Raw genomic sequence first — 24,279 nt, 5'->3', positions numbered from 1 at the left:
TTATGAATAATCGCTGACGCGCTGCAATTGGGATATTGCTAAAAAAACTATCGCGAAAAAATGAAAATACAACTATGATATTTAAGATATATTGAACTGTGAATTGCAAAATCTTTTGTGCCATGGCTAGAGCAGGATATGTCTGGTCACGTCATACTTTTATGGAATTTGTGATTAAGAACTTAGATGCAGCTGACATGCATTTCCAAAATACTGTATGCTATAAGTGTCACCAGAAGTTAAAATCTGCGATTTATCAAATCTTCTAAGACCAATTTTTATGCCCTCGTGACCAGAATGTGTAGATGAGTTCATTTATCTGACAATTTCAATTTTTGTCTTACAGTGTAAATTTTTTCATAGATTTCTTCGCCATTATCAAAGCGGAGGATGAAGATAGATTGACATGGGTTAGCTTGAAATCTTATGTGTTGATCGTGATCTTGAATACATTGTATACCATTTATTTATTGCCCTTGTTTGTCTTTGCTACATAAGATGTGTTCTTGAAAATTATATTTTTCAATTTCTATACTTCTTCATGGACCAGGTGGATTTATCAACAATATTTTAAGTTTGTCCACATGTAGACGAGGACTGGATTAAACTCTCGGATAGCTGTTAATATTAACATATTACAACCGAGATTAATAAAATAACTAATAAAGTTTTCAAGTTTTACCTAGTATGTAGGTGAAAATATTTAATGAGATGAATCTCACCTACATAAATTAAAGTTTTAGCTCTTTAACATCACAAACATCCACACATAAAATAATTGAAGGAATATAGATGTTTAAATTGGGTAGAATAGTGGATGTTACACAGTGTGTAAAGTGGCTACTTGAACCAGTCAATGACAGGTCATAATCCCTGTAGATGCCTAGACTTCTATATTACCTTCTCTAAAATGTTCTTCATCTCTGTTGTAATATGTTGATATTAACAGCTCCCCAGGGAGTTGAATCCAGTTCTTGTCAATAAAAATTTGGACAAACTCGAAATATTTTTTTATGAGATTCTGTTAAAATATGTCCATGTACTTTTAATTTTCTCAAACTGAACGGTTTGGGTAGATAGGAAGAAATTAATTGCCTTAAGGCAATATGCCCGCCCCTATATGTATATAAATTGTACATGTATGTAAAGTGTGAAATAAATAAATAATAATACGGTAAAAAAAAGTAGTATATGGTAAACAAAAATTGAAATAAAATGACTTAAAACTAGTTGGTCGTGAAAATGAATAATGAAGTTCATAGAACGAAGTCACTTTATTTCTCAAAAATATCAAAAATAATCTTATTATATAAGACATCAAACACTGATTTGAGTCTCATCATCATTCCCTTTCCACACCTTATGGTGCATAGGACACTGCATTGGTACACCAATTATCAGTATCTTGATCATTTTTGTTACATAAAGGTAAAATAATCAGTCTTACGCTTCAGGTACCAGTCCTAAGACCATGAAATATTCTAGTGTGATAACACCCTTTTAAACAAATATTTCGTATCAACCATGTCGGGAATCGAACCCGAGACCTCTTGTATGGTAGGCAAACGCGCTGACCATCACGCCACGAGGCCGACAAGATTTGAGTCTACTGAACAGTTTATTTTATTTTTACAAATATAAAAACAAAAAAATTGTGACAATTGTTTCGCCTTGTTAGGGCATTTTCAAACTAATGTGATGATTAGATGGATTGAATGTCCTTATATAGTTAGATAATTCCAGGTACCTTAGCAACAAAAAAAAAATAATTTTATTAAGTATAGCATGTAAATTATTCATAATTGTGGTAAAAACCAATAGTTAAGGGCAAAGCTAGGTGTTAATAGGTAATGGGGAGTTTAGGTATTTATATTCAATCCATCTAATTTTCACATTTGTTTTAAAATGCCCTAATAAGGCGAAACAATTGTCACGAAATTTTTGTTTTTATATTTGTAAAAAAAAAAATGTGTTCAGTAGACTCAAATCAGTGTTTGATTTCTTACAAATAAAATTGTAATTTTTAATTTTTGTATTCCATTTAATGATTTATTTTTTACACAACATGTTGGCGTGTTCATTGAATGAAACCATTATGATATAATATGTACATGTAAACTTTTTATGCTTTTTTTATTGTTTATTATTTAAAGTGTTTATTTCTCACAATATTTATTTTTTGTAAAGTAAAAGACACTACCTGCCGTAAATATTGATAAATAAAATAAGTTAATTTTTAAGTTTAAATATAGAGTTCTACAAAATAAACACCAAATCAATCATAGTTAGTCCTACAAACATCCAAAATAAAATAAAAGTGAGTAAATTTATGTAATATTTTTAATTTACAAACTACATAAATAAATATTTAATTGTTCCTGGACTGGCACTTGAAGCATAGACTGATAACCTTATCTTCCATGCTTAAAAAAAAAACAGATAAGCTGCAATTGAAGCACCAATGCAGTGATCTATGCACCACTGGGTACAGATAGAAAAATGATTACGATGATCCTAATTTGTCACTGGATGGCAAGACTTAGTCTTACGCTTCAATTGCCAGAATGGAAAAATGTAAAATACAAATATTTTATACGAAAACTTACCATTTGATGCAGCTGGAGGCGCTGTTATTTCACCAATTAAAAATATACACACATAAATTAAAGTTAGGAACATGTTTGAAAATCGAATCGAATCCATTTTAGGAAATTTAAATAATAATTATAACGTATTCAATAAATAACTAAAATTAATTTGACTAGGAGTTTAAATACAATTTTAAACTGAATTTCAGTTCGTTGTAAGATTTTTCAGTTATCTAGCCATTGAGGAGAGTCGTTATCGATAATCTGATAATTAAAATGTTTTAATTGATCAGTTATGAATTCATGTCGAAGAGTGTTATTAAGGTGTCGAAAGTCAACCAGCGAACTGTTTTTTTTTCAAATCGCGCGTCGCCGCATTTGGCGGCAAAGAGCGGGAAAACACTGATAACTCTATTCCACCGCCTCGCTTATATAGCTGGACACTGCCCTAGAACGTGACGTCACCATTTCATCGCTTCCATAGACAAATCTTTGAATTTGAATTTAGAATCACCCGTTTTACAAACACAGACCATTGCGCCATTTCTCACAGGGGTACGCACGTAGACAGAGAGGATATAACGCCGCACAGCTCCATCTTTACAGACTGACTGCTGCATCCATTCTGCTGTCTCACGGAATAAAGACTTGTGTCTCAATAAATGAAAATAATAATATTTTTAATGAGTAATTGAACAGTGGCTGACCGAATTTTGGTTTTGGCCAAAAGTTGGTCGAAACTTTGGCTCAATCAAAACCTGCGGTCGGTATGTGTCGGATTACGTTCGGCTGTAATCGGATGGAAAATTAGCACAAAAAGGTATTGGATTGTTGTCCATTCAAATAATTATTTATTGTATCGCAATTATCTAAAAAAAAAAAAAAATCGAAAACTAGACTGATTTTGTGATTTATTGACTGTGCAGTGGTAAGATTTTTCATATTTATATTTTTGTTATTATATTATTTATTTATTAATACAACAAGGGTTCAAAAAACCTTTTACAAATAAATTTAAAAACATAAAAAAAGAAAAAAGAAGCAACACATCTCTAAAACAAGAAAATAATTAAGATGAGGCAATCTTATGTTCTGAATATAAATATAACAAAGTCTTTACTTTCTTTACTTTTACTTTGTAAAGACTTTGTTATATTTATATTCAAAGTTTTTACTTTACATCTTTATTATAATAATTTAACGTACAAATAAAGTGGTTAGAATTCAACTAGTTCAACTACAACAATACTATATAAGTAATAATTTTTTTAGAAAAAAAAAAAAAACCTTTATTTTATCAGTTAGTTGGAAGAAATTGCCATATGGCAATAAATCTACCAATGTACAATTTAAACAATATTATTAACAACACGTTTACAGTTCATAAGTTATTTATTTTATTAATTATTGTAAGACGTCACTCCCCATTATGTACACAAGAATTGTTTTTTCTTTTACGTAATAGGAAACGTCAATATAAATATTATATCAGTATTAAATTTATATAAAAATTGAATTTAGCAGTTATATTGGATACTTTTTTTATCTGAATAAACCAAAACACATATAAAAAAGTTTAAGTTTCCATAGCGTACATTGAAGAACTGTTGTTCAAAAGTTATATTATTATCTTTATAATTCCTCTGTACGTGTGATGTCACCGTACCCCTCCTAAACGGCTTAACCGATTTACGTGCGGTTTTCATAGAAATATAGATATTTGCGCTGGGCGTGTTCGTAGATATTAAAATCTTCAATCAAATATGTAAAAAAAATAAAATGGATCATAAATGTTTTATTCATCGATCTACCAGGGTTGCATTCGAGGAGAACGCGTTTTCAAAAAAATGGCAAGATGTTCTTTTTTTTGTTTTAAAAAAAGTTTGTTTTTGAATGTTTACAAACAGCATTTGTTTTTTGTGGATCTCAATCAAATTCTTTTCTTAAATTCCTGAAAATTACTACCTATTTTTTTTTTTTTTATTGGATTTTTGGTAACACTAATATAATATTAAATTCAATACATTTTTAAAAATCGTATTCCTGCATAAGTACACCCCTTTGTTGGTGACACGACCGGAGTTTGACGTTTGCAAAAAGAATGCCATATTTGAAAAAATATTTATTTTATGTTTTGGGATTCAACCATAAACAAGTACCTACATATTTAAATTCAATCTTTTTTTGAAATATCATTTTTTTTGACAATAGTCAATTTTAAGTTTTGGAATTTAATCACAAGCAAGTACTTCTAAAACGAAAGTTGAGTTTTACTATAATTTAATTTATTAACAAATTCGGCTTAACTATCGTTCTACTATCAATGCGTTGTTTCACCCGCGTTTTTACTTAAATAAAATATAACCACTGTTTTTTTTATTCCAAATCTCAAAAATTAAATATTATGTTTTATTTATTTTTTTCACGTTGTTACCTTTTGTTACACTGTGGAATGTGACTTTGCAAACGTCAAAAAGGGGAACAAATTAAAGCACGTGACAACATGGCATATTTAAACGCAATCAAATAATAACATCGGTCAACAGAATCTTTAAATAGTAATAAAGTTGAACAATTTCATATAATAAAAACCGAAAAACAATAACAATATTTTAATATCTTATTTGAAATCAAGAATGCTAAGAAAAATAAAAAGACAACAAAAATACGGTAATCCTACAAGCTTTGAATTATTATAATGTAGACGTAATATAATCATAGAATGAAGAATAGTCCAGCAGGAGCGTAAAATCATATTTGAATACATTGGACGGTGTCCAACCCTAAACATTGAACATTGAACCCCTCAATAAAGACACCAGTCTCGAAGATATCGCAAAAATGATGAAACCGGTCACTGGATATTCCAAATTTGTGGATTAAAGTATCACTCGTCTTTTATTTATTAAATAAATTGCAATGAAATATTTATTTATTATAATACGGCCTGAGCCAATTACAACAGTTACACGAAGAAACATAAGTACAAGAAACTAAACAAAAAGAATATAAAATTATGTAGCATAGACAAACAAGGGCAATACAATAATGGTTCACAATATATTCATAAAAACGAAAGCCATTTAAGATTTCGAGCTAAATCATGCCAATCCATCTTCATCCCTTACTGTTTGAGTGGCGAAGAGATCTACGAAACGCCGAAAGATCTATTCCAAAGAATTTAAAGTTGGGTGACGAATTTACACATTCTGGGCATTGGGGCACAAAAATAAAAGTTGCTCTTAAAAGATTAAACAAATAGCTGATTTTGACATCAGGTGCCAAGATTTAAAACGTGAAAAGAAATTGATTGCAACGGAGATGGGACATCATTTATGGCGTTACGTATTTTGAAAATGCATAAAAGGTCCATCTCAGTTCCACTTTTCTTCAATGAAGACAGAAAAATATAAATGTAAAAATAATATTTAATAAATAACTTACAGCTCACCAGCAGCTAAAGGAAATGAAATTTTAAAAATGAGATGGAAAATTAGAGAGAAAATGGAAAAAAATAATATAAGAAAGTAATTTTTTATTTTACACTAAGCCGATCACAACAGTTGTATGAATAAACAAATGATCAAGATATTGAACAAAAAGAAAATAAAAAAATATGTAGCAAGTCTTTTGTCAACTAACATTTGGACAAACTCAAATATTGTAATAAAACCAACTGGTCCAGAAAGAAGCTTAAAAACTGGAAAATTGTTTTCAGGCGTTGCCTAGTATGTGAAATAATTCAGTCAGATGAATCCCTTTACAACAATAAAAGTTTCAGCTTTTTAACTTCACTAAAATCAACAAATGGAAGAATTGAAGAAATATGAATGTTCAAACATAGGCAAATGGTGAATGTTAAACAGTGTGTAAAGTGGCTACTTAAACCAGCAAATGACAGGTCATAAGCCTTGTAAATGCTTAGACTTCCATTTTCCCTTCTTTAACCTTTAGGTATGGACGTAATTTTTTTTAACACTACCATGGACCTGTAGCCTCACAGGCTCCTATATTTGCATGAATTTTTTTTTGGGAAAATGATTTCAAATCGCTTCCAAAATAAATACATATGAATGTATAGGTCTATTATATTAAAATTTAAATATAATAACTTTTTCTATTAAAAATAAAGTAACATGAAAAAGTCAATTAATATAGCACTTTTTAGGCTATTTTGACTTGAGTTGCATTTTTAGCAATAAAGGATCTTAAACTAAATATTAAACAAAATAAACTTTTCAATCTCAAATTATAGTATTTGAGGTATCGAAAAGAACTTAAATCCACTTTTGGTAGCAAAAAACTAAAATTCTAACAGACTTTTAGCGTGCAAATTATTGGCAGTCATTGCATAAAATAAGAGAACATTGAAGGCACACAGGGTTGCTGCACGCTGCACCCAATACAAATACAGGTAGTCATTCTATGTTTTTTTGTTTTCTGCACATTCTTCTAGTTCTTTGACTAATTGGTTGTGTCTGGAAATCTACTGTAACCATATCGTTACCTAAAACTCGAGTCATTGTCGACCGGAGCTCTCTCGGCAAATTTGTGTTGATTACACGTCTTTGCATATGAGGTACTACGAGCAAACGAACTAAAATTTTGAAAATCTCATCTGTCAACATCTTTTGACTGGTAAATATTATAAATAATGTACACATTCATGCCACTCGAGTCTAAGATGCGATATTTATTTATTTATTTTATTAGGTAAACAAACAGTATGTACACAAATATTGCCAATTTCTTTGTATATTAGTGTAGGACACTCATGCACACACCAAAAAATTGTTTACACTTAATACTATAATTTAAATTATGTTCAATTTAATAAATGTAAAAGAAACAAAATGAAAAAATATGTATATGATAATAAAGTTAAATATCTGCTTCTCTCAAAATTTATATAATTTTTGACCTAAATTTACACACATTGTCACAAAAAATATCAGCCTCGGTAAATATATTGTTATATTGGTCGCATATTCTAGGTATTGTAGATTGTTCAAAATAGTTTGTTTTCGCGTTTTCAGAACAGAAACAGAAGATTTTGTCTTGTTGGTTTAGATAGCACACGGAATGGAAGTCTTTCAAGTAGGTTAGGAGAATCAATTTTATTATTTATCAATTTGAATAAAAATAACTGGTCTAACATTATTCTTCGATTTTAAGGAAAGTTTATTCCATGGTACTGCATACTTTCAGCATGATTAGAGAAGTTAATGTTTAACCGGTATCGACCTGCTTAAAAAAAATTGTTGAACCCTTTCTGGTCTATTAATACTTACGTTATAGTAAGGTGACCAAATAGGAGTACAGTATTCTAGCTGGGGACGAACAAATGTTTTGTAAATTTTTTCATATATCTCTGCATGTTTAAATGGTTTCAACACTCGCATAATAAGTCCGACCATTTTATATGCTTTTTTCAGGACTGATTCAATATGAATAATAAACATTAGCTTCGTATCAATAATAACACCTAAGTCGCGAATATGACTATCTGTTGTAGAGATTGGGGTATTATTAAAAGGGTAAGGAAAGCTGATCGTCGTTTGTTTGCGCGAAATACAAAATGAATGACATTTACTAATATGTAATTTCAGTAAATTTTGATTACAATACTGAAAAAGTCTGTCGAGATCTTCTTGCATTTTTGCAGTCAGTGTGAGATTTAATGCAGGCGTAAATTTTCACGTCATCAGCAAAAGAGATGAATTTACAATATTTGAAACATTTGTTTATGTCATAAGTATATGCAAGAAGATCTGAAGAATGATATCATAGTCCATCTCCTTGTTCGGCGGCTTCTCGAGTAGATCGAACATTTCATGTCAGCTTCATCAACACCGCCTTTGTAGAATTGTAATAAAGAATCATTTCTGGTTTTGTAGTATCTCCATCCACTAGATGATTATGATGCACGGAAGATACGAGTATCACATCTCTATTTTTCTTTGGCACGTAGGAACATAATGTTTTTTTCTTTCGTAAATCCAAATACCGTGCTTGCATGCACCAATGTCCCGATTGTGTCGTATTGTAAACCCGAGACAAGATTTGGACTTTTTTGGTGTAAGTCTTAATCGATTTAAAAAATCACCAAGATAGACCGGATCTTGTCTTGTGGTATTAATTTTTATTTTTTTGTCCTAGCTTTAATTTTATTTAGTTGTATTTTATTTTATTAGTGCCTGTATTTATTATAATAAATTGTATTTATCATCCTTGTAATGGACTGCATAAGTCCGTTAAATAAATAAATATGTTTTTCTGGCAGGTTGCTCAAGTGAACTTTGAGATTGCCGTTTTCTATTGGAACATCACGATTTACTGTTTTCTGTTATTTTTCACTAGAAACACATTGTAAAAATATTTTGTTCGGTAATAATGGACGTGTAGCCTGACTGACTACAGCCAATTTTTAGATGTGTATTTCTCACGTTTGATGGATCGGACGACGCGACTTCCTACTCCAATGGTCATCCTGCTACTAAAACTGAAGCTACTGAGTCATTCAATCGTGGGAAGAGGAGGGGAGTATGTAAAACCAAGAAACTGAAAACGTTGAATAGCCTGTGAGGCTACACGTCCAAACATAAAGGTTAAGGTATTCTCCATCCCTGTTGTAGTTTGTTATGTAGCAAAGTTAAGCAAGGACAATAAAATGAGCGGCCTCCGTGAAAGAAGTTGGACAGCTGAAGTTACGATGTCGCATTCGATTGTCAATGTCGAGTGCTTTGGGGCACTTGGGATAAAGTCGATTGTTTTTCGATTGACTGCATTCGTATGGGTGGTTCAAGAATGCTGTCACTCGTCGAATTACGGAAGCCACATACGATTCTAAAGACGAATGAGTCCAGCATAAGGTCCCTGGACGCTGGAGTATAAGGATAAGGGTATAGCAAATTTTTACTTTTGTTGACACGGTTGGGAAAACGTAAATAAATTGATTACAACAGAGATGGGATATCACTTATAGCATTAGTATTTTGAAAATGCATATAAGGTCCATCTCCATTCTACGTTTCTTCAATAAAGACAGATTTGATTTGAAATTTCAAAGTAGGAATAATTACCCCTTATCCAAACAACCACGCAACTTTTCTTAAAAAAACGATGTTGGACAGACTCGTTATTTTATTTTATTTTATTTCATTTTATTTCATTTTATTTCATTTTATTTCATTTTACTTCATTTTATTTCATTTTATTTCATTTTATTTCATTTTATTTCATTTTATTTCATTTTATTTCATTTTATTTCATTTTATTTCATTTTATTTCATTTTATTTCATTTTATTTCATTTTATTTCATTTTATTTCATTTTATTTCATTTTATTTCATTTTATTTCATTTTATTTCATTTTATTTTATTTTATTTTACTTTATTTTATTTTATTGGAAAGCCAACAGACATTTATAAATTTATAAGATACAATTATACCATAAATACATATCATAAAGTCCAACTAGAGGCTTACACATAATATTGATATTGTAAATGTTGTCACATTAAAAATTATACATAACATAAAATAACTAATCATACAAAACTTATAATATTACTAGAAATGTAAATGTAATACATATTATTAAAAATGTATATACTTTTGAATATTGGTCACACAGTTGCACATTATAATATATAATACAAATATATATATATATATATTTTTTATTAATATCCCTACAGAGATGAGGTAGAATTTTTTCAAATTCAGGATTATGGATATTCGAGCGTTTTACAGGGCTTATGAACGCTCGAATATCCATAATCCTGAATTTGAAAAAATTTTTCCTCATCTCTGTAGGGATATTAATAAAAAAATATATATATACCTACTCCCCCTTGGGAGAAATCCAGATTTGTGTATGTACAAAATACACGTACCAAAAATAAATACAAATATAGTTGACCACACAGTGTACATTTATAATGTGCCTACTTACAGAACTGCACATAACCTGCATAATATAGGCTTCGGATTCAAGGCGCAACTCATAACTTGAATTATTTTTGGAAATTTCACTTTTAAAGGAAGTTAAAGATATGTTATTAAAATCAATATAATTTAATTTCTGATAACAAATATTGCAGGTTCTATTTACAAATGAATTTTGAAAAGATTTAGTGGAACATTTAGACATTTTTAAAAGTGATTGATTTCTGGTCTGCGTTACTGGGACTCTAAAATTAATAAGTGATAGAATCTTAGGGCAATCTATCATGTTATTCAAAGTTTTATAAATAAAAATGGCGTCAGCCATGTTCCTGCGAGTTTGGAGAGTTTGGAGTTTAGGTAAGTTTGTAGATTCATCTGGACCTGTATTCTGAGTACACCGTCTAAAATTGCAATACGATATAAATTTTGATTGTAAAAATTCACTTCGGTTAATGTATTTTTTGTATTGAGGGCTCCAAGCGGGAGATGCGAATTCTAATTGACTTCGAACATATGTAAAGTAAAGAGTTCTAAAAGTGCGCGCATGATTGAATTCTCTCCCTATACGTTATGATCAATATGTGTCGTATAGGATGGAGACTAAATTAGAAAAGCATATTCTAGATGGAGTCAAACTACTGAGCTGTAAAGAGTTTTGATGGTATTAATATTTTTGAAATACGTTGTCATTATTTGAAAAAAAAAACAAAGAGTTTGAGAGATTTGTTTAATATTAAAAGCCGTTTACACGTGGACAATACAATACTGTTTTATCCCAGGACTCGACTATTGCCCACATCCTCACATGTAAACAGCAATTGTAGGATAAAAAATTGTCCCAAGCATCGCCACCGAGATAGAAGGGCAGCGCGCGGGGTCGCCAGCGACCACATTGTCCTCGTGTGAACGCGCACGGACAGGACTTTGTGAAAATAGTAATTTGCTTAACGTGAATATCCGTATTAGTCGCTTCCGCGCATTTCTGCCGAAAATGGAGGCGAAAAAAAACAGTTTATATTATTTAGTTCTTTCTTCGATTCCAATACATCTCGGAATAAAATAAACAGCATTTTTTGTGAATTTACTCGTTATAAATGCCGTCGTGTGTTCATTTTCGCAGCGTTCACGTGTGAACTGCGACCGAATTTTCGTATTGTCCCAGCGTTCCGTCCCGCGCGGACGAGTCTATTCACGGAGCCCGGACAAGACAATATTGTCCACATGTAAACAACCCTTAATACGTATACAAAAAATGTATCAATAATAAGAAGTAAGAAAACTAAAAATTTTAACATTTTCTCATGCATCACAATTTTTTTAATTTTTTTTACATTAAAAAAAAAGGTCTAATATACTAAAAAACTTGTTCTATGAAGAGCATACTCATTAACATTGTGGTCAAAAATTAAAAATATATGTACTTATAGGATTTTATTTATTTATTTATTTCGACGGCTTACGCCTTTGACAAAGTAAAAAATAATATTAAAAAACAATTATAATAAAACAAAACACCTGAACACAGTATAAAAAATATAGATACATGAAATAAAAACAGCAGAAAATAAGGAAATAATAAAGAAAAATTAAATAAGAAACTATAACATAGGTATGCAGCAAATTAACAATAAATAACGGGTTTAAATAAAAAAGTATTTATGTAACAGAGGCGATGTTTTATAGCATAAACAGTAAAACAAATAAAACACTTAGTACATTTTTATAATTTAGACGATAAGTGATTAAAAAGTAATGATTTCAATTGAAATAAAGATAAATTAAATACGTCTATGTTTCCATGTTTGTTTGCTATCATGTGGAACCGTGGAATAGGTGAGTATTTGGCATAGTTTGAACTATGCAAATCAACAGCAAAATAAGTATTTTGTCTAGTCCCACGCTGTCTCACATAAAAATTAACACAATTTAATAGTCGAGACTCTCAAGAACATTATTTAATAACCTGAAAAGCAGCACTAAATCTGAAATTTCCCTTCTATCCCTAATACATATTAATTTTAACTGCTTCATTAAATATTTATAGTTAAGCTCTTCAATTGGAATGAAATTTATAAATCTTAAAAACTTGTGTTGGACCTTCTCCATACTGTTTATATGGGTAACATAATGAGAAGACCAAACTAAGGACCCATATTCTAACTGGCTTCGTACTAGGGTCATGTATAATATTTTTAGTGCATCAACAGACTCAAACTCTCTCGTTGTTCTGATAAAAAAGCCTAGGGTTTTTGTGGCTTTATTTACCATCTCATTCATATGGGGAACAAAAGTTAATTTATCATTAAAGATGACACCTGTATATATATATATATATATATATATATATATATATATTATATGTTTACTAGTTCCGAGACAATCGTCTCTTTGACAGGACACTACTTACACTAACATGCAAATCTTACTATGCACCTTTACTAATAATCAGTGCACGTTAGTATTAACTTTTAATAGCTTGTATCCTGTCTCGTAAGCACCCAGTCTAGTATGGTTTTATTTGTGTGCAGACTGATAAAGAATACAGTTTTGGGAGTGAAATAGAACCAAAACTGGAAGAGACGCCCTTTTTCATTTACATTCAAATCGAGATGGAAATGTCAGTTTCCAAATGTTTAATTTGTTTCTTTCTTCTAATTCTTTCCTTTCCATCACCTCTCCTCTCTTCATTATTGTGGAAAAGTTTTAAATTTTGATTAAAATTATAAGCTTCCGTATAATTTACCTAGAATAAATAAAATATTGAAGCTAGTGTATGACCTCCCTTATTTAACACCAACTAAAGAACTCTTTAAAAAAACTAAACAATTGAATGTTCATGAACTTTTTCAAGTAGAATCTTTAAAATTTATTCATAAATAAGCCACTGATATTATTACAGACAAATAACTAAAACTTATTAACTTATTATTTAAAAAAAAACCGTATTAAACATGGACATAATACAAGAATATCAGCACAATATCACACACATCATTCCAAAACAAGACAAGGAAAATCGAGACTAATAAATCAAGAACTAAAATTATACAATTAACTACCAGACAAAACTAAACAAAAGACTTAGACACAATTTTTAAAAGGCGTACAAAATATAAGTATCAACAACAGAGTATAAATAAAAACTGAAATATATTTTTCATAAAATGAATGTAATAATCCGTAAGGGTTAATAAATAAATTTCAAATAAAAATAATACAATCCTAAAATCCATATGCTTAAAGTTTTCAGGTTCAATTTGCAGGTTATGCATATTTGATTTTAGTTTTTTTTTATGGAATTATTATTATTATTCTTATTTATTTTATTCAGTTCTATGATTAACATTGTCTAATATATATTTACAACACAATTTTTACATCTATACTTATTCTAACATTATTTATCACTATTATACACTTAATATCCTAATTTATAACATTCACTGTTTCATATGTACATTTTCATTAATTATATTCACTATTTACACTATATATTACCTGATATTTTTCACATATATACTTTTAACATTTAATTTTAAATATATTTACATTTATTTCATTTTTTATGCTTTCTGGCATTTCCTCAAATAATGGTATTCCCTTGTACATAAGGCAGTTCTGGGACATTGCTTTTGATTTATTTTCCAGTCTTATATTTTTAGATCCTCTTGTTGCAATTATGTTGGCACTCGTGTCTCTAACTTATGCCGACAAGTTCGGCCACTTTGAAAGTTCAGTTAATTTTTGACAGCTGCTTTGCTTGCACGTGTGTTGGTCTTCGATTTTTGCCTATTCCAAAAAATGGATCAAAGAATCTGTATCAAATTTTGTGTGGAAAACAAAGTTAAGTGCGTTGATGCATTCCGAATGTTAACTGTGGCATATGGTGAAGCTACCTTGGACCGAAGCAACGTTTATCAGTGGTACAAAAGGTTCTCAGAATTATGGGTTTATGGTTATGGAAACCACAGCTCAATCATCCCAATAGAAGCTGCCGCACGAGCCAAGACCTAAAAAAGCGGGCCAAGTTCGGTCGAATGTGAAGGTTTTGAATACAGTTTTCTTCAATGCAGAGGTCTGGTGCATCATGAGTACACTTGCCATAAGATAGAACGGTCAATCCGCCAGAAATGCCCGGACTTGTGGTAGAACAAAAATTGGCTTTTGCACCATGAAAACGCCCCTGCTCACACATCGTTGCTTGTGGGCAAATTTTTGGCCAAAAACAACACACTACTAAAGCCGCAGCCACCGTATTTCCCAGATCTGGCCTCCTGTGACTATTTCTTGTTCCTGAAACTGAAGAAGCCCATGAAAGGACGACGCCACGCTACGGTTGAGGAGATAAAGATGGCATCGAAGAAGGAGCTGAACAAGATCACAAAAAAATATTTTTTGAAGTGCTTCAAGGATTGGAAAAAACGTTGGCACAAGTGTATAATATCTGGTGGGGATTACTTTGAAGGGGGCAAAATAGATATTCACGAATAAATAAATCATTTTTGAAAAAACACTAAATTCGCGATACTTATTGAACAGATTTCGTATGTATGGAAATTGAATATGTATTTAAAATGGTAAATACACTAATAGTGTAGCATTGACCACCAACTGAGAAAAAAGTCATGTATATTATGAATGATTGAAATCTCAAATGATTAAATAAAAATGTACGCGAATCATACATAATAGTTATTAATGTTGTTTTTTATTGAAATAAGTGTGTACGTTTATATATTACAGTCGAGGAAGGCGTCAGCTTATTAAACATGGTGAAATTATTTCCCGCTGTCCTTGCTTAAAAATTACGTTCTTCTCCTATTCTAAGACGCATAATAGAACATTATCAAAACAATTTATTACCAGGGCCGCCATTACAATAGGAAGTTAATGACGTCATACCTTCACCATGACGTCATAATTAGACTGTGGCTGGATCTGCGCAGCACTGCTCGAATGTGTACTAAAGCTGCACATACATGCATTTGCCAGGGGCGAATCGTGCACAGAAGCGATTATGCGCAGCTTACCATTTTATTTGAGTATCCATAATAATGTTTAACGGTAACCTTATTTACTGAAAAACGAACAAATTATTACCATCTTTGTCTTCTTTATATTTATAATTCTTCTGTACGTTTGATGTTACCGAACTTCTCCTAAACGGCTTAACCAATTTACGTGCAGTTTTTAGCGAAATGTAGATCTTTGCACTGTGCGTGTTCGTAGATATTCAAATTTTCAATCGAATCGGTGAAAAAATACATATACAAAAAAAACTGGAAGGATATTATTTTTTGTGTTTAAAAAAAGCTTGTTTTTGAATGTTTGTACACAACATTCGCTTTTTATGGATGGCAATAAGATTATTTCCTTACAATCCTTATAATTTCTTCCCATTTAAACGAAAATCGTATTCATTAATGAAGTGCTCCCCCGTTGATGAGAAGAGTCGAGTTTGACATGTGCAAAAATAATTCTATATTTGAAAATAAATTATTTTATGTTTTGGAATTCAACCATAAACAAGTACCTAGGTACCTACTTATATTTAATATTTGAATATATTTTTTTTTAGTTTTGGAATTCAATCATAAACAAATACCTACCTAGGTACCTACTTATCAATTTATTTCATTTCATTTTTTTATTTTATTTTAGATTTTTACAGCTATACATAAACAAAATAAGTAGAAAAATATAAACAATACCAGAGATAATTAAGAAAATCCACTATAAATCTAATGACACATAATATATAAGAAAAGAGTTTACGTAATTGTATATGTGTGACGTTTGTATTCATGTCTATGTGAATGTGTGTATGCGTGAATAAATCAGGGAGAAGTTGCGTGTGTGTAGGTGCGTGAGTAAAAACAAATAATTGTTTAAAACTTGTAATTATATTAAAAATGGTACAAGAAAGAGCTTGGTGAAACGTTTAAATCAAGAAATGTTATAAATTGTATTTTTTAAAAGTATGTTCAATTTCAAAACTGTATTCTGAAAAAAAAGCATTTTATTAAAAAAAATTAACTGATACACACTGAATGAATTATGTGCGACGAGTCCCATACAATACGAGTACGGTAGGTAACCACAAAACGCAGTAAATACGATATAATGTCAACAATAAAACAAGGTTTGACAATACGCGAACGTTGATTCAAAACGAACATACAAATACATATTAAATTCACCTACATATATATAAATAAGAATAACATATAAGTTTGATAGAAATTATTCGAATTATAAAAATCAGGTGTCACAGTTGGCCCGCAGTACGGGGATACATAATTATATTAAAAGATATTCTTACTTTAAAACTTATATTATTCAGGGATAGAGAGGAACGGAGAGGAGGATGCGGACAAAGACAATTTATTACCTATGGCAGTTTTGATAAATTTAATATTTTTTGTAAATATATCTATGTCTTTAAATTTCTTGTACGTATCTATAATACGGTTAATCGTAGCGTTTTTTGACAAAATTTGTTCTGCATTTAGGTATGTGGAAAAGTTGTGCGTAATGCGTTTGTCTCTGTGGTACCTTAAGATGAATGCGGGTAACTAATTCGAGGGAATCTATTTTATCAGATATTATGTTGGTGAGTAACACTATATCAGCCGTGGTTCGTCTATCAGCGAGAGTTTGAATATTATGAAAAATGCACGCTTGGCGATAACCTGGGAAATTGAGATGTAGTCTACGGTTAAAGTTTTTTATAATCATTTTTTGAATTCTTTTAATTTTGCAGGAATGAATTTTATAAAAAAGAGTCCAGACAGGTGAAGAAAATTCAAGTAAACTACGAACATAAGAAAAACATAATTTTTTGAGAGTCGGTATTTTATTTATTTATTTATTAACGGACATTGTCCATGTATACAATTTATTAGGTTTAAATATAACAATAAAAGAATAGTTTAAAACATAAAAAAAAAAGAAAGAAGCATTGACAAACATAAGGGACATCGACACAAGATCTGGACTATTTATTTAGTGCTCGTTTAAATCGTTGTAAACTTAAACCAAAAAAGTCCAGATCCTGTCTTGAGTTAACAATACGACAAAGGCGGGTCATTGGAGAATTTAGGCCATAGTTTGTTCTATGCTGATCGATGAACAGTACTTAATTGTTTCTCAATCTACGAGTCGGAATATTGAATTTTACTTGTCCCAGTAATGATGGAACATCGATTATACCATTTATTTTGAAATGGTTTGCCTGTGCGTAATATAAATCCTATTGTTCTAAAAGATTTTTCAGTGAGAATAAAAAGTTTTTTTCAAGGTAATAGCAGGAAAGTCAACGTTCGGGCAGGACAACGTCTACGAAACGGCTACAATGCAAGAGGCCTCGAGTTCGATTCCCGACGCGGTTGATATGGAATATTTTTTTATAGGGGTGTTTTTCTAACTATAATATTTTATTGTCCCTGCACTGGTACCTGAAGCGTAGGACTAATGATCTTACCCTCACGTATCAAAAAATGATCAAGATACGCTGCAATTGGTGTACCAATACAGTGCCAGATGCACCATTAGGCGCGGAAAAGGAATGATGATGATGATAGTGAGTTTGATAGTCTATTACATAAATAAAACTACTAAATTCCTCATTTCATTACGTTATTTTAGTCACAAATTGAGTTTTTCTACTGACATTTCTTGGTGGAACTACATTTTAATTATAATAATAAAAATACGTTTATAGTTTTATTCCAGTTGTATTTATAAATTTTTACCAGTGACCGGGTTTCGTCGTGACCGACATCGTCAGACTGACGGGAGACTAAACAAATTTCTATTTTATATACAAGTGCAAGCGGGGGTTGTAAATCATGATTTTATATAATTATGGAAATAAAAGAGAAAAATAAAAATCAATAATAACAATTGTATGAATGTAAGTTTTGTTTGAATGTATATAATAAAAACTGGTGTAAATTATTTATGTATTTTTGAGTTTTATAATGAAAACGTATTTCAATTATACGTATTTAAATTTGATTAAAACTAAAACAGGGGCCGCTGGTTGGTATTTATATAAGTAAGGCTATTGTGATCTATGTTTGGTGATATATTTATGGTTGGTTAGTGTGTTTTGTATCAATTTAAAAAAAAATGTTTCATTAAAAGTGTGATATGATGTGATTTATTTACAACATGTACAATTTTTTTACGTATTATCGATAGTTCCGAATAGTCTCGAAGTCTCGAAAAGTCTCAAAATTTCGAGTCTTATACCCGTATGCAGAGACGAACCTTAAGGTGAGGAGAGTACATTCTATTGTCTTCACCTTCGGGTTATTCTCTGCATTTGAAATTAGAATGTACTTTCCTCACCTTAAGGTTTGTCTCTGCATACCAGAATTAGCCTCGAAATTCATATTTATGTCGAAAATTGGAAGCCCTAGTCGGAAGAACAGACATAACAAGAATACAAAGACAACAAAATAAAATTCTTAAACTAACATACAACCTACCCCACCTGACCTCTACGACTGAACTGTACAAAAAAACACATCAGTTTGACATAAACTACTTGACTAAAATTGAGACCTTAAAAATTGTGCACAAAATAACACTGGGAAACATACAAGACGACGACATAATATTAGTCAAAAATGCTGACATACATAAATATAACACCAGACAACAAAAACACTATCATATTGAAAAAGCAAAGACAAACACAGGACAGTCAAAAATACTACATAATGGACTTAAACACCACAACGACCTACCTCACTACTTAAAAACTTTTAATGGAGACAAATTTAAAATCAATCTGAAAAAGCACATGATGACTGAACTAACTAGACTAGACGAGACATAAAATGACTAGACAATATTAAATTTCTAATGTAACCCTAACGGGTTTTTTAAAATTGTAAATAAATAAAAAAAAATAAAAAAAAAGTAGGTCGGCAAACTGCGGCTCTTTAGCCACTTGACCGTGGCTCATACCCGTATAAGGTGAGGAAAGTACATTCTAATCTCATATGCAGAGAATAACCCGAAGGTGAAGACAATATAATGTACTTTCCTCACATTAAATATTATCTCTGAATACGGGTATCACACTGCGCAAGTCTCACCTTTGTCCGATTTATTTCATCTACCGGTTATAAACGGTTATACGGTTGTTTTTCTATTTTATTTGGACAATTTTTTATTTTTGATGTACATATTTTTACAGAGTTTTTATATGTTGATAGAATATAAGAGATAAGATTATGTATATAAATTAGAACTTAACTATAAGCACCTGCTGATGAACTGCATTTTATACAGTTCAGTAGGACTTGATAATTTATATGTTAATTTTTGTATGCTTTTGTTAAATAAATAAAAAAAATAAAAAAGAAAAACTTTCCGGATTATTGCCAGTGAAAGGGTAAACACGTGTGATTATATTAAAAATGCTATCATTGAATACATGGAAAAACATCATATTTAACACGATAAAATTGTATAAATGATGCAGATGGGGCAAAATGTTTTTTTTTAATATTTTGAAGTCAAAAATGAATCACGAGATACTTCTTTACCATCATTCATCAAGAACCGCTTTGTGGGCAAACATTTCCAGAAGAAATGTTTAAATTATCAATATTTTTTTAATTATTCATATTTTTTTCTTACAAACTATAATTAATAATAAAAATAATGTGTCCTAACTGGGGTTGCCCGTGCCGAGGACACTTAACAAAATACTTTTTTGGATTGTTTTTACATTAGAGAATAAACTAAGAAGACTAACTTGATATAAAGAGATAATTAACAAAATATTCACAGTTTTAAAAACAAGGTATACATATATGTAAATCTATAGTATTTATATTACAAAACGCACAATGAAAATAAAAAAAACCTAACATAAGCTATACACTTGTGGAGCGGTTGATTCAATATTGGTTTGGGCGAATGAGTCAATCCATTTTACTTCTAACTAGCTCCCCTATCCATTTTTTATAGCCTTTTAAAACATTTTTAACTATTGTTTTAATATATAGTGGAAGAAGGTTATGGGTTTTTATTGAATAATACTCAAAATCCCTTTGTCTAAAAGTGGTATTAGTTTGTATTTGTTTAATAAATCTTTGTGTTGAGGATCTAGTGATTACATTATTTGTTTGTGGTGTATTGTAGGGATTATGTCTTTTATTTGAGTAAGGGTAGTTTTTGAATCTGTAAGTGAGTATTGTTTTAGAGGATAATTGTTTTGGTGTCATAAGTTGTGATTTGTGGAATATTTCTTCAGTAGATGTTTGTATCGGGACTCTGAGTATTATTTTAATTGTGGATTTTTGTGCAACAAATACACTATTTAAAACTGTGTCACTCGCACCACCCCAACCGATTTTACCGTACTTCAAAATTGATTACATCACAATTTCACTTAAAGCTTTTTATCATCGCCAATTTAAAGAATGTCTAGTTGAAATCGAGAGTAAATTCTCATATTTTCTGCCGCTTGTGCATGCACTTTATTATAAGGGTACGTTGCCATTACAGAAGAGTTTAAAACATTCAAGAATTTGGCTCTCAAAAGAAATCTAAATTAAAATAAAATAAATAAAACAACTTTGTTTAGTTACGTAAACCTTGACGAAGAAACTTGTTTGCTTTGAAACCGGTGAGTGGAAAAAAAAATGTTGTTGAAAACAAAGTTGTTTTATTTATTTTATTATAATAAATAGCCACAACGTTAGTGCTTCAAATATAAAATTAATATATAGCAATCTTAATTGTTGAACTGCTGATTTTTAGATATTTTGACTTATGATTTTACCGACCCTAGTAGACACACGAGAAAATGGACAAATGAAAAATAAATATAAGTTGAACAAATTAGAATTTATTTTTAACTGTCATTTCGTGATAACAGTTCATTGTAAATATATAATAAAGTCGTGTTATTATTTAATTAGAATAAAATATGAAGTAACACTTTTATCGAGGTTTTTTCTATCGATATTAAAATATTCATAAAAAGTGGCCACTTAAACCAGCCATTGACAGGTCATAAGCCCTGTAGATGCCTAGACTTCTATATTACCTTCTTTTAAATGTTCTGCATCTCTGTTATAATATGTTAATATAAACAGCTCCCAAGGGAGTTGAATCCAGTCCTTGTCTACAAAAATTTGGACAAACTCAAAATATTGTTGATAAATCCATCTGGTCCATGAAGAAGTATAGAAATTGAAAAAATAACATTTTCAGGCGTTGCCTAGTCTGTAGGTGAAATAATTCAATTAGATGAATCTCACCCGCATAAATAAAGGTTTCAGCTATTTAACTTCACAATCATCAACAGATGAAAGAATTGAAAGAATATAGATGTTTAAATATGGGCAGAATGGTGAATGTTAAACAGTGTGTAAAGCGGCAACTTAAACCAGCCATTGACAGGTCATATCATAAGCCCTATAAATGCCTAGATTTCCATATTACCTTCTCTTAAATGTATTTTATTTTATTTTATTTTATTTTATTTTATTTTATTTTATTTTATTTCATTTTATTTCATTTCATTTCATTTCATTTCATTTCATTTCATTTCATTTCATTTCATTTCATTTCATTTTATTTTATTTTATTTTATTTTATTTTATTTCATTTTATTTCATTTCATTTCATTTCATTTCATTTCATTTCATTTCATTTCATTTCATTTCATTTCATTTTATTTTATTTTATTTTATTTTATTTTATTTTATTTTATTTTATTTTATTTTATTTTATTTCATTTTATTTCATTTTATTTCATTTTATTTTATTTTATTTTATTTTATTTTATTTTATTTTATTTTATTTTATTTTATTTTATTTTATTTTATTTTATTTTATTTTATTTTATTTTATTTTATTTTATTTTATTTTATTTTATTTTATTTTATTTTATTTTATTTTATTTTATTTTATTTTATTTTATTTTATTTTATTTTATTTTATTTTATTTTATTTTATTTTATTTTATTTTATTTTATTTTATTTTCTTTTATTTTATTTTATTTTATTTTATTTTATTTTATTTGGGAAATCAACAGTTACACTACATACATATTTATAGTAAACAAACAGATATAGTGTATAAACTCAGAACAAATAACAGATTTCCACAAAGTATACAAAGTTAGTAAAGAAAATATATTAAATAAATACAAATAAGTTTATACATATAAAGATGTTATTTTCATGTACTCGTAAATATTTTTCAATAATTAAAGTTATTGTAAATTGGGCGGGATGCTTGAAGAGGACAAGGATGCTTGAAGAGAGGATAAGGAGGGGAAGGGAGATGTACATATGTATTATTATAATGTCTACTAAGCTACATAATGAATTTTTAGTGTAAATTTTAAATCTGACAGAGTGATGTTTATGCAATCTTTATCTTTGAATTTTGTATTGTACACTGAAAAAGTCCTATAAAAAAAGCTTTTTAACATACGATATTTTACTTATTGGTGCTCGAAAAGGAACATTAAGTACTTTTAATCCAGTGTCTTTATTGAAGTTATGATTATTTTGATATTTCTTTTAGTCGTCTCTTGTCTAGCTTCGAAAATATTGATGTCAAATAACCATCTTTGTAAGGAAAAAAAAGACTTGATTAATTGGGTCTACGTGTAGTATTTAGTGAACATGATAAATTTAAAAAAGGAATTGATTCATTAGTTACGTAAACCTTGACGAAGAAGCTTGTTTGCTTTGAAATCAGTCTGAGGAAAAAAAAAAAATAGTGGTTAAAAACAAAGTTGTTTTATTTATTTTATTATAAAGAATAACCACAAAGTTAGTGCTTAGTGTAAACTTTATATTAAATGTTTTAATTTAGAACTATTAATCTCATTTATTTTTTTCGATGCAACTGGTTTAAGTTGAGATCCATTTATTATATCATTTAAATTTTTCGACCACGTGAGTGGCAAATGGCTAAAAAATGATGACTTTGTTACGGTTGCTTGGGCAATCATTTTAATAACAACTCGTCAGCAATCAGTGCGTCAAGGTTTGAGAAAAAAAACACATTTTGATAAGTCAAGTTAGTGATTACATCGTTCGTCATCGGTTGATCTCCAGAGGCGTGAAGATGGGGTCAAGACCGAAAAACAAACTTCGTTTAGATGCATTTTACGCGATTATTAGGTCGCATGCACCGGTCGTCGGCTTCCTTTCACGGCTCATTATCTCCATTAAATAATGTCCGTTGAGATCTTCTAAAATAATTTTTGAAAAAAATGATAATCGAACATAAAATTAATTAAACGTACAAGATGAAAAAATATTGGCCCAGTTATTAAACGTATTTTATTTTATTTTATTAAAACTATATCACAACTACCATCACGACATTTTTCCGTAAGAGTAGACAGAGAGGATAGACCGCCACACACGCCTATCCTGACACATGGCCAGACTCCAGATATAGATGTTCAAATATAGGCAGAATGGTGAATGTTACACAGTGTGTAAAGTGGCCACTTAAACCAGCCATTGACAGGTCATAAGCCCTGTAGATGCCTGGACTTCTATTTATTACCTTCTCTTAAAAGTTCTTCATCTCTGTTGTAATATGTTAAACTTCCTTGTTGCTAGATTCTAGAATCGCCGAGAAGACTTAATAATTCATAAAGGTTTTCGGGTTAAGATGAATTGTATTAAAATTAAGACAATAATTATTACATTGTGTGGTTTGTGCTGTATTGCTGTTTGTTT

At 30.0% G+C, this 24,279-nt stretch overlaps 1 protein-coding gene across 1 annotated transcript in view; it reads right to left on the bottom strand.

The window, feature by feature from the left end:
• The window catches only part of LOC148274590 (membrane-bound alkaline phosphatase-like), a 66,063-nt gene extending 63,071 nt beyond the window's left edge, over positions 1 to 2,992 (bottom strand). The window contains exon 1 of the mRNA XM_088236912.1: positions 2,607 to 2,992. Within this exon, the coding sequence (XP_088093038.1) occupies positions 2,607 to 2,703 (97 nt within the window). The 5' untranslated portion in view covers positions 2,704 to 2,992. The remainder of the gene's footprint in view (positions 1 to 2,606) is intronic.
• Between the last annotated feature and the right edge of the window lie 21,287 nt (positions 2,993 to 24,279).

The sequence above is a fragment of the Micrasema longulum genome, unplaced genomic scaffold, assembly GCF_059751315.1.
Source record: "Micrasema longulum isolate JH-2025_06_02 unplaced genomic scaffold, ASM5975131v1 h1tg001618l, whole genome shotgun sequence".
Taxonomy (NCBI): Eukaryota; Metazoa; Arthropoda; class Insecta; order Trichoptera; family Brachycentridae; genus Micrasema; species Micrasema longulum.
This window is presented reverse-complemented; position numbering and strand designations above follow the sequence as displayed.